General features: G+C 39.3%; 1 protein-coding gene across 2 annotated transcripts in view; it reads right to left on the bottom strand.

The window, feature by feature from the left end:
• Window positions 1-14,082, bottom strand: part of per (period) — a 99,059-nt gene that overhangs the window by 20,011 nt on the left and 64,966 nt on the right. The window contains exons 17-19 of one of the 2 annotated variants that reach the window (XM_067149740.2): window positions 13,280-13,470; window positions 10,643-10,765; window positions 5,152-5,277 (exon numbers count right to left, since the gene is read on the bottom strand). In XM_067149740.2, coding sequence (XP_067005841.2) covers window positions 5,152-5,277; window positions 10,643-10,765; window positions 13,280-13,470 — 440 coding nt within the window. The remainder of the gene's footprint in view (window positions 1-5,151; window positions 5,278-10,642; window positions 10,766-13,279; window positions 13,471-14,082) is intronic. The other variant, XM_067149741.2, reaches the window with a different exon arrangement.

Raw genomic sequence — 14,082 nt, 5'->3', positions numbered from 1 at the left:
GGAACTGTACCCATTTGTATCACAGGTAGCCATATTTCTCCCTCCTGTTGTAAGAGGCACTGTAAAGGAACCCAAAGGGCTCCGATCTTGGGAGCATCAATTTGGCGACCACAGGCCTCTAGCCGAGTGTGGTATTGCTTGCACTTAGTTGTCCCAGTCACCTCACTTTCATACTCCTATCTGAGCCCCTCGTTCAACTCTTGTTCACCTTCAGCCCCAACAGTATTAGGTTTGTTAGGTCTATGGAGTCTTTCATTTTCATGCCCTTTGTGCCTCTTCCCTTTCTTTTTCTTCCTCTTAAAACATGAATCACCACTACACCACCAAGCAGCCACATTTAGCGATGTAATTATTTCTACAGTCGGACTCTTCAATACTCGTGAGTGCCATTCTCATATATGTCAGGAGATTGAAGCCCAAAAGTCAAGAAGACAAGGCCTATGCATGACTCATACAACATGTTGATAGTGAACATACAAACCACCTCTGGCATACTACCATCACCGAGCCGTCAATGTTCAGAATGGTGGTGCTACAGCTGAAAATGCACTCTCTTTAATACTCCTTCTCACCAGTGCTACACGTCTGACTATGGGAAAAATTTCATCAATGAATGTGGCTGCCAACAAACAACTATATACTGTATGTGACAAAAATAGGTATAGTACCATTTAAGAACAATAACTTGGTATTACAATAACTTGGTATTGCTGCCTTGGCGCTTATCAAAGCATGGGACACATATTGCACCTTCACTCACATGCTCCTTATTGTTATTCACCAAGGTGAAAAACCACTTACTGCTATCTTCAACTAGTTGAAAGATATTTGAGGTGAAAAACTTAGATGGGATATCCTGTATAAGGGAAGCTAATCTATCCACCTCACTCAACGATCCCGAGAAAGTCCAATTTATCATAAATAATACATAGATATTCCTTACAAGTATGACCACATTCAAACAGCCCAGATGAAAACAAATTTCTGCCAAATACCAGCTACGCAAGTTGGCACAAGTACAATACTTTTACTGCTTTAAGTCATCATCCTAAAATGGTTTCTTCTCAACAAAATTTACGAAATGGAACAAAATAACAATTGACTGTAATTGTTCCGGTTTTAAAAGTTTCAGATATTGCGCCACATTTACTGACTCCAGTTATCTCTGCCTAGCAACTTATCATACTGGTGTGAGCAAACGGGCTAGGAACGGGACTGAGGTGATAGTGTCACTCACCCTTTGGGGTCCCGTGCTGGACTTGGTCCAACATTGCTCATCCTATCTCAAAGTTAATCTGACCTTACTTAAGTACCCCGGTGGGTACTCCATCCATTGTATCCCCTGCTTGTCACAAGAAGCACAAAAAAAGTGGCGAGGGACTCTGAACTTCTGAGCATGGGCTGGCAACCATGGTTCTCCTAGGTGAGTCTCGCATTGCTTCCACTTACTCGTGCCAGGCTCACTTTCACCTGTTCTATGCGACCTCCCTTGATCAACTCTTGTTCTCTTCTGACCTCGATGGTATTAGGCTTGCAAGGCCTGGGGAGTATTTCATTTTTGCACCTTTTATGATCTTTCCCTTCCTTCCCCCTGTAGGTGGGGGGCAGTAGAATAACACCCACGGTATCCCCTGCCTGTTGTAAGAGGCGAATAAAAGGGGCCCCAGGGGCTCTGAACTTGGACGCGTGGGTTGGCAACCGCTGAGTCCTGGCATTGCATCCACTTACTTGTGCCAGGCTCCTCACTTTCATTTATCTTATCCGACCTCCCTTGGACAACTCTTGTTATTTTCCAACCCCGACGGTATTAGAGCACTCGAGGTCTAGGGAATCTTTCATTTTCACGCCCTTCATGGCCTTCTCTTTCCTTGGCCAATATCTTTTCTTTCTTTTTTTTTTTTCGAAATGTTGCATCTGTTCCATTTTTTTTCTCTCTGATTAATGTTATATAGAGAATGGTTGCCTAGTGGTACTTCCTCTTAAAACAATAATCACCACCACCACCACTCTTTCCCTTCCTTTTGCCAATAATTTTATTCTTTGAAGTGTCAGAACTCTTCCATTTTCCTTCTGATATGTGTTGAGAGAAGACAGTTACCCCGTTGTACTTTTCTTGAAATAATAATCACCCCCTTATGTTAAGGTTAGGCTTCTGATAAATTTACTGGAAAATGGCAGACATGCTTTCCCTTGTACAAGATAACTATGTCTGACTCATTGGCTGAATGGTCAGCATACTGGCCTTCGGTTCAGAGGATCTCGGGTTCGATTCCTGGCTGGGTCGGGGATTTTATCCCCCTGTGGGTGGGGGCGGTAGAATAACACCCATGGTATCCTCTGCCTGTCGTAAGAGGCGACTAAAAGAGGCCCCAGGGGCTCTGAACTTTGGAGCGTGGGTTGGCGACCACGGGGCCCTTAGCTGAGTCCTGGCATTGCTTCCACTTACTTGTGTCAGGCTCCTCACTTTCATCTATCCTATCCGACCTCTCTTGGTCAACTCTTGTTCTTTTCCGACCCCGACGCTATTAGGTTTGCGAGGGCTAGGGAGTCTTTCATTTTCACGCCCTTCATGGCCCTTGCCTTCCTTTGGCCGATATCTTCATTTTTCGAAGTGTCGGACCCCTTCCATTTTTCCCTCTGATTAGTGTTATATAGAGGATGGTTGCCTAGTTGTACTTCCTCTTAAAACAATAATCACCACCACCACCATCGGGGATTTTAACCTTCATTGGTTAATTCCAATGGCTAGGGGGCTGGGTGTTAGTGCTGTCCCCAACATCCCAGCAACTCACACACCACACATAACATTACCCTCCACCACAATAACACGCAGTTACCTACACATGGCAGATACCGCCCACCCTCATTGGAGGGTCTGCCTTACAAAGGCTGCACTCGGCTAGAAATAGCCACGTGAAATTATATTATAGCATAACCATTTCAAGGATCATAATATGAAGATAAAGTTGGAATTCAAGATATTGGGGCAAATATTCATTTTAGGGAGAATAATTTGGGATTGAAATAATTTAAAGGGAGATATTTGATAAATTTCACACTTCTTTGAAATTGTTTAAGAAAAGACTTGGTAAACAACTGACAGGGAATCTGCCACCTAACTGACAGACCTAAATGCAGATTAATGGTGACTGACTGACTGAATATTCAATAACATGTTACAAACCAAACCGAACCCCGTGTCACTACAACCCTGAAGGGCCTTAGACTACCAACCAACCAACCACTGCTAAGCTCGAAGACCTACAGATTACAAGGTGTCGTGTGGTCAGCATGCCGAATCCCCACGGCTGTTATTCTTGCCTTTCTAGACAGGGACCGCCATCCCACCACCAGATACAGTAGTTCCTCAATGTAATCACGTAGGCACAGTAGACCTCGAACCAGTCCTCAGATCCAGGTAAAAATCACTGAATTGGCCAGGAATCGAACCCGGAACCTCTGGGTAAGAGGCACTACACTACAGGGCCGGCTAATAACATGTTACAGAACATAATAAAATACAATCTATTATATAAAATTGTGAGGCTTTATTACTTATAAAAAGTATTTTAATTCTAATCAAGTCCAATTGACTAACTTCTCACAGATACCTCACACCCTGATTTTCAAACTTGAGTTTTCAGGGGGGGGATTGCGAGATATACACGAATAAATTTGGTACTTTGAGAATAAGGAATGTCTTCAAACATGTTTCATTCCCTGGATGTGGACCATGCTATTCGAATTAATGTTGTCCCTTAAAGTAGATCCAATTTTCCTTTACCTGTTACCTTTGGCAATATTAAAGGTTTTGTGTTTCACAATGTTATCACAATATATTTACAGGCACAGTAAAACGAATACCTAGCTGTCAAAAGAAATGTATAGGAGCTCTGTACATAGCATGTGCTTTCGCCACCGGTTTAGTAATTTGTTTGAATAGGCCCCGTGGCTGGGAAATGAAACATGTTTGATGACATACCTTTTCTCCAGAAATACTGGTCAGATTTAAAAAATAATGACATCCCTTAATTTGCAATGTCCATATCTCTAATGATGCCGGCCCCAGGGTGTAGGGGTAGCATGTGTGCCTCTTACCCGGAGGCCCCGGGTTCGACTCCCGGCCAGGTCAGGGATTTTTACCTGAATATGAGGGCTGGCAAGGTCCACTCAGTCTGCTTGATTACAATTGTGTGAGATGGTGGCCCCGGTCTAGGAAGCCAAGAATAATGGCCGAGAGGATTCCTTGTGCTGACCACATGACACCTCATAATTTACAGGCCTTCGGGCTGAGCAGCGGTCGCTTGGTAGGCCATGGCCCTTCGGGGCTGTTGCGTCATGGGGTTTCATATCTCTAATGTTAGGTGTAGAAAACAGTGTGGTTCCATTTGAAAAAAATAAAGTGAGTGTCATCATCTCGGCAAGTACTACAAGTTCAATTATGAATCCGTTGGTATCATAACTGTCAATGGGGGTGGGGGGAACAGATTTTCAATATCTTTTTATGGTTTACGAATTATTTGAGGTGGACACTTTAAATGACACTCAATGTACATGCACACAGAGGTGCACATAGGACATATTCTGCTATGTTTGTAAATACAAGAATATTCCCAAACGCCCATTACCACTAATCTGTACATGCAGGAAATTAAACTGACTAGTAATTTAAAACTTCCGTTCATTATAATGTGAAACTGATAATTGTAGTGGTTGTTTGATAATTTTATAAACTATCTTATTACAATGTTAAGTTACTCAACTGCAGTAACAACAAATAAATCATTCTTTTAAGAAAAGTTAATTTTAGAAATGACATTTAAAGACCAAATCTCTTCAGGCATGAAAATATGCCAAAGATATAGAATGTAATGGTTAATTTGGATGCATACATTGCATAAACATTTTCACGATTCGGATAATGTTTACACACTTCTTACAGTATATTAATAAACAAAGGTTAATTTTGATTCATTAATTAAACATTATTTCAGGATCAAGATTCTGTTAATATACTGTTTTGTATTAATATAGAAGCAAGCTGAATACTTATCAAACTGTAGAGGTTATTATGGTAAATTATTCATCAAACTGCATAAAATAGCAGAGGATATATGTTAATATATTTTTCCTCCAAGAGCCTCAGCTTACATTTAGGAACAGTCTTGAAGGAGGTGATTTATCTAACTTAGCTCTCTTCCCAAAGAAGTTACTGCGGACGTTAGATTTCACCTTTGCTTGATGGTTGAATGGCATCCTGGTCTCTTGCACTCGCAACTGTATGAGTAGAATATATTTCAAAATTTTACTGGTTTCATTCAATAAAGTAACTTCAAGAATATATACAGAGTGTTTATAAATTCATGTAACTAACTCCCTGCGTTTATAACGAAGACCAAGAAGATAAAAGTTCATATTTGGAACATGTCTGAACATAATGTGCTTCTGTGCTAGAGAATCAAATGTATGAATGTACATCAGAGACATGAAAATAAGAAGCAGATGGGAAACACAAAGGATAAACATAAAGACTGGTTACAAATCAGGTCAAGATAGGAAGACAAGAACACACAATATGATAAACACAATGACAAAGATGGAGCAACAGAAAGAGAAGACAAGGACAAGGTCAATCTCCACATCTCCATACACTGCTGCTCTCTTCTCTTCAATCCCAATTCCTCTACGTCAATTTCTTCTCAACCACTGACAAGCTTGATTCTGCTTCCCATTTTCATCAACAGAGGGCCCATCCCTCCTCTGACGCTGATCTGTCATTGAGTTTATGCTATAGTGTGTTCTATCTTTCCATATACACAGAAACCTTCTTAGTGTGTTCCTCATTAACACGTTTTCCCGCTTAGCAGTCATAAATTCAAAGTCCTGATTATCATCAGATTAAATTAAAATAAAAATACCTCACTTATCACATCACAAATTTTTGCTATTACCACTTAGTACGATCATATTTTTCCTACACCTGAAAATGTTGTTCGTCATCCCTTGTGACAGGAACGTGATTTCCAATTTGGGTAAGAGCCCTCACCAGAGTTTCATGATAATGGGAAAAGCCCTTGAATTCCTAAACTTCACACGGTAAATTGCACCATTGGGGAACAAGCCGTTATCTTCAGGAGTGTTCAGTTTTGCTCGCTGGTTAGCAGCAAGACTGCTAAATAACACAGTGGGCCTGTTAGTGCTTGTATTCTGCATTCCATTCAGAAGTTATAAATTAATTTTGTGTTGAGTTGTTCAGTGAATAGTAGCAAGTATTTGTTGCATGACAGCCTACATCTGGATTAGGAACATAACTGTGTGAAGCTGACTAGCATAGTGCACATTTGTCTTGAGATATGGAAAAAGTTGTGAAATACCTTACTAATGAAGACAAAATTAAAATCATTCAGAAAGTGGACTGACATCCGCATCTTTAAAGCACGCAGAGGTGGCACGAATGTTGAAACTTGCACCTTGATCACTTGAGCTGGTCGAAATTTTGTCGGATTCAAAATGGTGGCCAAAGATATTCTCTCGCAGACGCACATGGTCGAGTGTAAACTCCAAGTCATTGCCTAAGAGTGTGACTAGAAAATAATGTTTAATAACCCACTGGTCTGAAAAAGAAGGCTTCTACTAACATTTATTTTAGAAAAAGTGTGATCTGCAATAATACACTGATATTTTTATGGGCCCCCCATGCAAATGTTTCCATATTTCTTGTCTGATGTTTTTCACACCTTTCAGTGCACTGTTGTTATTTTATAAGTACCAACGGAAAGGGTTTTCATATTTGTTCTCTCGTGTTTTTCTCACCTTTTAATACTCTCCTTTCATCTTTAGAAATGGCAGAGATAGTTTTCATTGTACCCGTAGATACACAATGTAAAATGCCCACTTATGACATAGTAATGATGTAACATTATTTATGTAAATTAATAAAAAAACATATAACTTAATGTATTGGGAAGGTGGACCGTCAAGAAACATTCTTTCAGAAAGTTAAATGCCTTCTTGTCGAACAAATCATATCTAGTGTTTCCATATTCCCTGTTGGATAGTTTTTACTTCTGTATTCAGCAGTATGTTTTCTCATTTAACAGATCTTTTCAGTGAATAGAGAGATGGATAATCCGCCTAGTCAATACTATGTATTAAAAATGTTATTACATTTCACATTTACAATATATATATATATAGTACATTTTTGAGAATATCGACGGCTTACTTCTAAAACCTCGTATCTCGCAATGTTCTTTCTACCCATTATTTCCCTAAAGACTGGTCACGCCTCCCAGACACATACAGTATTGATATGCAGCCCATGAGAACAATTTTCGTTGTGTTCATTTTCCTATGCTAACGTGTAAAGGAAATTGAACCTTAAATGCATTATACTGTAGGAGTGCGTAAATACTGATGCAAACAACATCTCTACTATACGGTATGGTAAGGTCCATTTTCCTTTACACAACAGCATAGGAAATTCAACACAATGAAAATTGTTCTGATGGACTGCATATCCATATGTGATGTAGATATTGATTCCCATAGGGAACCTAAAATATTTGTCCCGAATGAGTAAATTTATAATACCAATATAATGGTCCATTATTGGACATTATAAATTTTCCAGCTAACTCATTCTTGGTTGCCTTGGTTTTAGGTTCCCTATGGGAATCAATATCTACATCATTTGATGGCCAGGCAGGCATCAATTTTTGAAAATGAGACATAGCTCTCATAATGCATTGGCACTGCTGGTGGCTTCAAGTAGGCTATGCAGTGGCCTCCATGGTATGCGCTAGCCTTGCGTCTTGGGAGGTGTGCTAAGTCCCAACTGACAAGCCTAACTTAGCACACGAGGGCGAAACGCAGGCAACCAAGAATGAGTTAGCTGGAAAATTTATAATGTCCAATAACGGACCATTATATTGGTATTATATCCATATGTGTCCGGGAGGCGTGGCCAGTCTTAAGGAAAGTAATGCATAGGAAGAGCATCAGGACATACAAGGTTTTAGAAGTAAGCCGTCGATATGTTCATTCTCTTCTTCAGTTAAATAGGTTAAAATTTGTATATTACAATAAGACCTAAAGAAACACCCCCCCACTAAGAAAACTAAAACTGTGACACATGCAATATGACATATTAAAAGTTGATGAATAGTGGCATAGAAATAAACTCCATCTTGTCATAAAATGTTGAGCACTAAGCAATGTTCTGATGTGATGTCAATGTGTCCTTGTTAATCCAATACTCCCATCCCAAAATCAAATTGTATCATAATTAAAATACTATAAAATCATGTAAAACAAAGTTGTCAAGCCGTTCCCCCCGGGTAATAGACGTTTATGCTGCGAGGTTGACATGAACTTTATATAGCTTGTAAGAAGGAGAGTTAAAATAGAAAATGCAAATGCGTGAATATAACATAAACAAAATGAAAGAACAGAACGTAAAAATTATTATAACTTACCGATGTTATAAAACAAGTGAATGGGGAATGCTGGTATGCGACTGTCAGAGGGATATAAAGGCAACTGAAGTTGTTCAAGGACAGATTGTGGAGTAACATATTTATAGTTTATATTCTGGCTAAAATAATGGGACCTCCACCCTCAGTAAACCTCTGTTCAAAGAAAGTAAACACTTAATACTTCACTTCATGTGTCACAGATCTTTTACTGTACTCTGACTTTAGTGAGTTTAGACATCCTATCAGAACAGATGCAAGGAAACTCTGGACTGGAATGAAGAATGTGATATGTAAAACAACAAAAGATCATCTACAAAATGAAAGACCGTTTTCTTTTTGACCGACTTTACATTACAATTGAGTTGACGAAATATTGTCCACTGGCACAAGCTGAAGCTAAATCATTAATGTTGAACTTGTAGATATTTCGAACCCCTTTATACTTCAACATTTCCAGAGTGTTCATTTAAATTTCATATGACATCAATTAAAATTCCCATTCCAAATGTACTATATTTTACCTCTTCGTTACCACCATGATGTTTTTCAGGTATAAGGAATAACATTCCAGCTCAATGGTTACATATTTTGTACTGTATGTTTGTTGACTGCTTTAAAAAACAGTTTATGAACACTTTGACCTGACTATCAACATTTAGAAAACTAAAGTTCTTGCACAACCTGTTCCTGGAACCAGTTTGCCAGACTTCAACATCACCATCTCAGTTACATCTTTGGAACAAGAAGACCACTTCTCCTACCTTCGAAATATTCTCTCGAAACGCTGTACCTCGGAGATGGACGTAGAAAACAGAATACGAGCTGCTCATTGTGCATTTGGATGTCCTTCCCACAAAGTCTTTTCAAATAAAGATCTAAAAATATCCACTAAACTGATGGTGTACCAAGCTGTTGTTGGCTTCACATTACTGTATGGCTGTGAAACATGGACTCTATACCGCTGTGACATCAAAAAACTAGAAAGTTTTCATCAGCAGAAGCTTAGGATCATCCTGAATATCAAATGGGAGAATTACATAACCAATGTTTCAGTTCTTGAAAGGGCACAGATGAAGAGTACAGAAGCCTCCATCATCAGTCACCAGCTCAGATGGATTGGACATGTCCAACGCATGAGTGACAGACTACCTTGCCAATTACTATATACGTACAGTGAACTCAGTTCTGGCAGGAGGACTTGCGGTGTCCCTCTGAAACGCTACAAAGATCAGCTCAAAAAGACCATGAAGAGGACAAAAATTGACCCCAGTACTTGGTACACACTTGCTGAAGATCACCCTCGCTGGCATGCAACCACATCCACTGCTGTCCAGCAGTTTGAAACAGAGTGTCGAAGACTGGCAAACAGAGGCTCATCTTAGAAGAAAACTCGGACAAACCCAACCACGTCCACCCCCTTTTCTCAGGTGTACCGAATGTCGTCACATGTTCTATGCAAGGATTTGGCCTGTTGAACCATCAATGTCATCTGCATACAGCGGAATATGTATGAACTGCAGGTGAAAAACGTATACTCACATACGAGTAACGGCTGACTACAATGACGACTGTTTATAACATGCACTGTTGTATTCTAGAGAACCATTCAAAATTTGTATAACTGAAAACCTAGAATATTCAACTCACTCTATAAATAACTTCCTCCAAACTATTCCTGAACAGAAATCAAATTACAATTTTTCCTGCACAAAAAAATAGGGAAAGCCCCTAGTAAGATATATAAATTACATATATTGAAGCCTTTGGTGCTCATGCTGCGAATTTGGCAATATCAAATATTACAACTGAGTAACTATATTTCCTTACTAAGAATATATGAAGGATGATTGATGATTGCCTTAAACAGGGCACCAGATACTGAGACACTAAATACTGTTCAAGTTCAATAGTTGAAATATTTATACAGGTCTCTATACACAGAATTGCACTGTTTGGACAAGCAGCCAAACGGAAAATGCATAAAATTCTTTGCATGTAACTATGGCGCTAACACAGCATGTTTATTTTATGTTTAGATAAGAATTAAACTTGCCACCACCTAAGAATTCTTCCTAAATAAGGAAGGATAGATGGATCTATGGAATGCTTAAACCACTGAAGGCCATTTTACTTAATCATACAGACAAACTGCAAATCATACGCACCCTATTGACTGAAGCAGAAGCAATGCTACCCAATGCAGAACCTGGTTCAGCTTTAACAGAAGTAGCTTGTGAGGCAGGACGCTGGAATTTAGTTGATGGCCCAGCACAGCCAGATGGACAACCCTTTAAGAATCCAGAAAAAACATTTCATGATTAAAGATATTTGGATTTAAAATAATAATATAAATAACAACAACAAAAACAAGACATGTTTTTGGATTTATACCATTAAGAAGACAAACAGTCTACAAATCTTAACATGCCATGAAGACTTTTACTTCACTTCTTGAATAGAAGAAATTGTCCTAATAATACTGAATGGTTTGAAATAAATGTCACTGTTGCTCTATTAATGAGAAGCACTAGATAGTTTACTACGTATCTGACATAACAGTTCATGATGCCATATTGTACAGAATCCTGATATTTTCTCAGCAGTAAGATATGCTGATAGAATCAGGATGCAAGCTTTGTCAAAATCAACCAACCATGCTTTACTCTATCTATTAACAGCAATCTGTACTGAGCAGCTGTTTTGTGCAAGAATTGGCTAGTTCAGTCACCACAAGTCTGTACGTAGAATATATGTGTGTATGAAGAAGATTGTAAGGCAGGAAAATTGTGTGTGTGCATGCATGCATGCCTCTTTCTCTCTTTCTCTAACCCTTGTCCCATTTCTCCACGGAGTCAGTTATGAAGCCAGATGAATCTTTGTGGCAAGTTTTTATGGCCAGATGCCCTTCCTGACGTCAACCTCACCAGAGAAGTTAATGTGATGAAATGAATGACAAGATATATGATAGTAGGAAGGGAGAAGGTGAAACCCAGTGCCAACACTGAGCCTCCTCCTGTCCAAGCAGCACCAAGGGGTTTCCTCAAGGCTCAACATCCCCGGCATCTGATGAACGAATCACCATTAAGAGCGTCATGCACCCTCGCTTCATACGAACACTGTGGAGAGGTTTGGAATTGAATCCAGGCTTTTGGCATGCAATCTAGTGATTAGTGACATGTCATTCTGAACACTAACAGGTCCTCCAGATCATTGCACATTACTGTTTGTTTCACATCCATGCTGAAATGCTGCTGTCCATTTCTCAATGGTTCAGTACGGTAGGGCATTGCGACTCTCGTGAACGGCCAGTCTGATGCACGCACACTCTTCTTGCCTCACCTGATCATTCCGCACAGAGTCTGACTCACTACTGTAGTCCCATCTCCCTGTGTGTGGTACCTGTCCAACACACCACCATCTCCTGCTGTGTTCATGTACAGTACTATGAGTGTCATGCTTTCCAGGGCATATGATCATTGTACGGTAGCACTGTGCAAATGGAAAAAAATAGTTACCATGACTTATGCACTAACCCTCGTAGTTTGGAAGGGAAAGTGGAAGAAAAAAAGACGAAGAGGCAGGCCAAAACTGCAATTCATTAACCAAATTGCTGATGATAGAATGGAAAGTAAGAGAACAAAGGGAAGAGTGGGGAAGAAGATTGTAACTCATTAATCTTCGGATTGAGGAATCAGGAATAGAAAATTTACCTCTCCCCTTTTCTACAATAATATGAAGAAGAAAATATTTATTAAATTAACACTTTCAACACTATGCCCATACAGGATACAGGTACACTGCTTTCCTGGCTGTGGACGGCGCCCACATCCCATAGGGGCGTGATTTTTGCACATGTTCATATGCAGCTGCACATATCCCACACAATTCCCTTCCCTTGCTTGGAGGCGGTAGTTTATCTAGTGTCCACTAGAATGCAGCAGTTATCGGGAAGTTCAAACTGAAGTAATAAAAAGGGTAGATTTTCCTTGCCATGACCTACTGAAGCACTCTACTTGCCAGGTGCTGAGCATGCCAAATGAGTCCCGCTGTCAGCTGCGTTCCTGTACAAACCTGTCCTCAAGCCAACTCAATGATAGTGATATTTTGGATATTTTGTCGGGAGTAGCGGGTTCAGAAATAGATGACAGCTTACGAACGAGATAATATATCAAGTCATAGTTCTGGCATGATTTTTATTTGTTACATCACTTTCGAATTCAAGTTTCTAGCTGCATTATTTTATTCCAAATACAAACAATAGAAATACTTCTTTCCAGAAATGTTGGCTTATTTTTCCATTTAGATGAAGAGACGTAGGCTGAAGATTCACTTGTACCGTAAAAAGAAAGTGATGGTGGTGCAAGGAGTGCAAGGTTGGACTGTGTATAGCCCAATGTTTTCAGGGCTACTATACCAAAACTATTTCTAAGTGGGTAAATGTATTTCAAACGTAATTGTGTTTATTTGTAGGCACATTCAATGATTCATTTTTATTATTTGAGCAGGCTTATTGGTACAACTTGAATGTAAAATTTTTTCCCAAACATTTTTTTATGTTTTTTATAAAACTAGTATAATTAAATTACATTAGATATGTACTTCCTGATTAACAACTACATTTTGGTTGGCTGACACATTCATACGATACAAAAATCAGGTGTAATTTTGTGTAGTAATGTATTAAAATTCACGAAAAGGACCCAGTTCACGTCAGTGTCCATGTGAAAATATGGTAGTGTTGAAAGTTTTAAACAAATGTTTAGAAACTGAGAACTATTACATGTTTGGTATTTTCCACTTACCTCTACTTTAGTTTTTCCTCCAGCATATGTATTTTCATTGCGAGCTGAGGATAACATCCCTGTTTGTGCTATGGATGCAGGTACAACTGCAGAGGGTTGCAACATCATAGATGGATACATCAAATGGTGGGCTCCATACAGAGGTTGCATAGGATGGTACAACATGCTAGGCAGTGCACTCATAAAGGAGACTGAAAGAAAAAATAGTCACAATTATCAACTTTCAGATGCTTGCATAGTTTACACCTGTAGCATTGTTTTACAAATAGAGATTAAGAGTATTTGAAATATAAACCTACAGTAAATGATTTCACATGATATTTCACAACTAACACTGCAATGAATTTCCCCTAGTTCCGAGGCATCATAGTAAGTGTATGTAAATAGCAGTACTATATCTTCATCTCGCTTTCTTCTCTCCCACTGTCCCTTTCTCCAGCTTGTCACTGACATTCTTAACTACTCCTAGAAAATATCTGCAATAACCCATTTACACTCAGAATCTCGTGTGAAAAATCAAGGGTCATCTTGCATTTGAGACATAACAGTAATGAACACCACCGGCAGCTACGACAGTAACCATGGTGCTTCTTTCCACCCGCCACACAAAACTTGTTGACAATCAACGTCCACCTTTTTATTATACATAGCTAGACATGGTAACCGGTTGTACAGTGCCTCTGTGTAACGTCACTGGATCTCGGGAAATAGTGAAGAGAGAATGACATTCTATTAGCCTCTACAAAAATGTTTCTCAAATCTGCAGAATGGCATCAAAACATGCGAGCCTTCGAATTCTTAGA

This window comes from Anabrus simplex, chromosome 6 (assembly GCF_040414725.1).
Source record: "Anabrus simplex isolate iqAnaSimp1 chromosome 6, ASM4041472v1, whole genome shotgun sequence".
Lineage (NCBI taxonomy): Eukaryota > Metazoa > Arthropoda > Insecta > Orthoptera > Tettigoniidae > Anabrus > Anabrus simplex.
The sequence above is the reverse complement of the archived record's forward strand: the minus strand, read 5'-3'. Positions and strand labels throughout refer to the sequence as shown.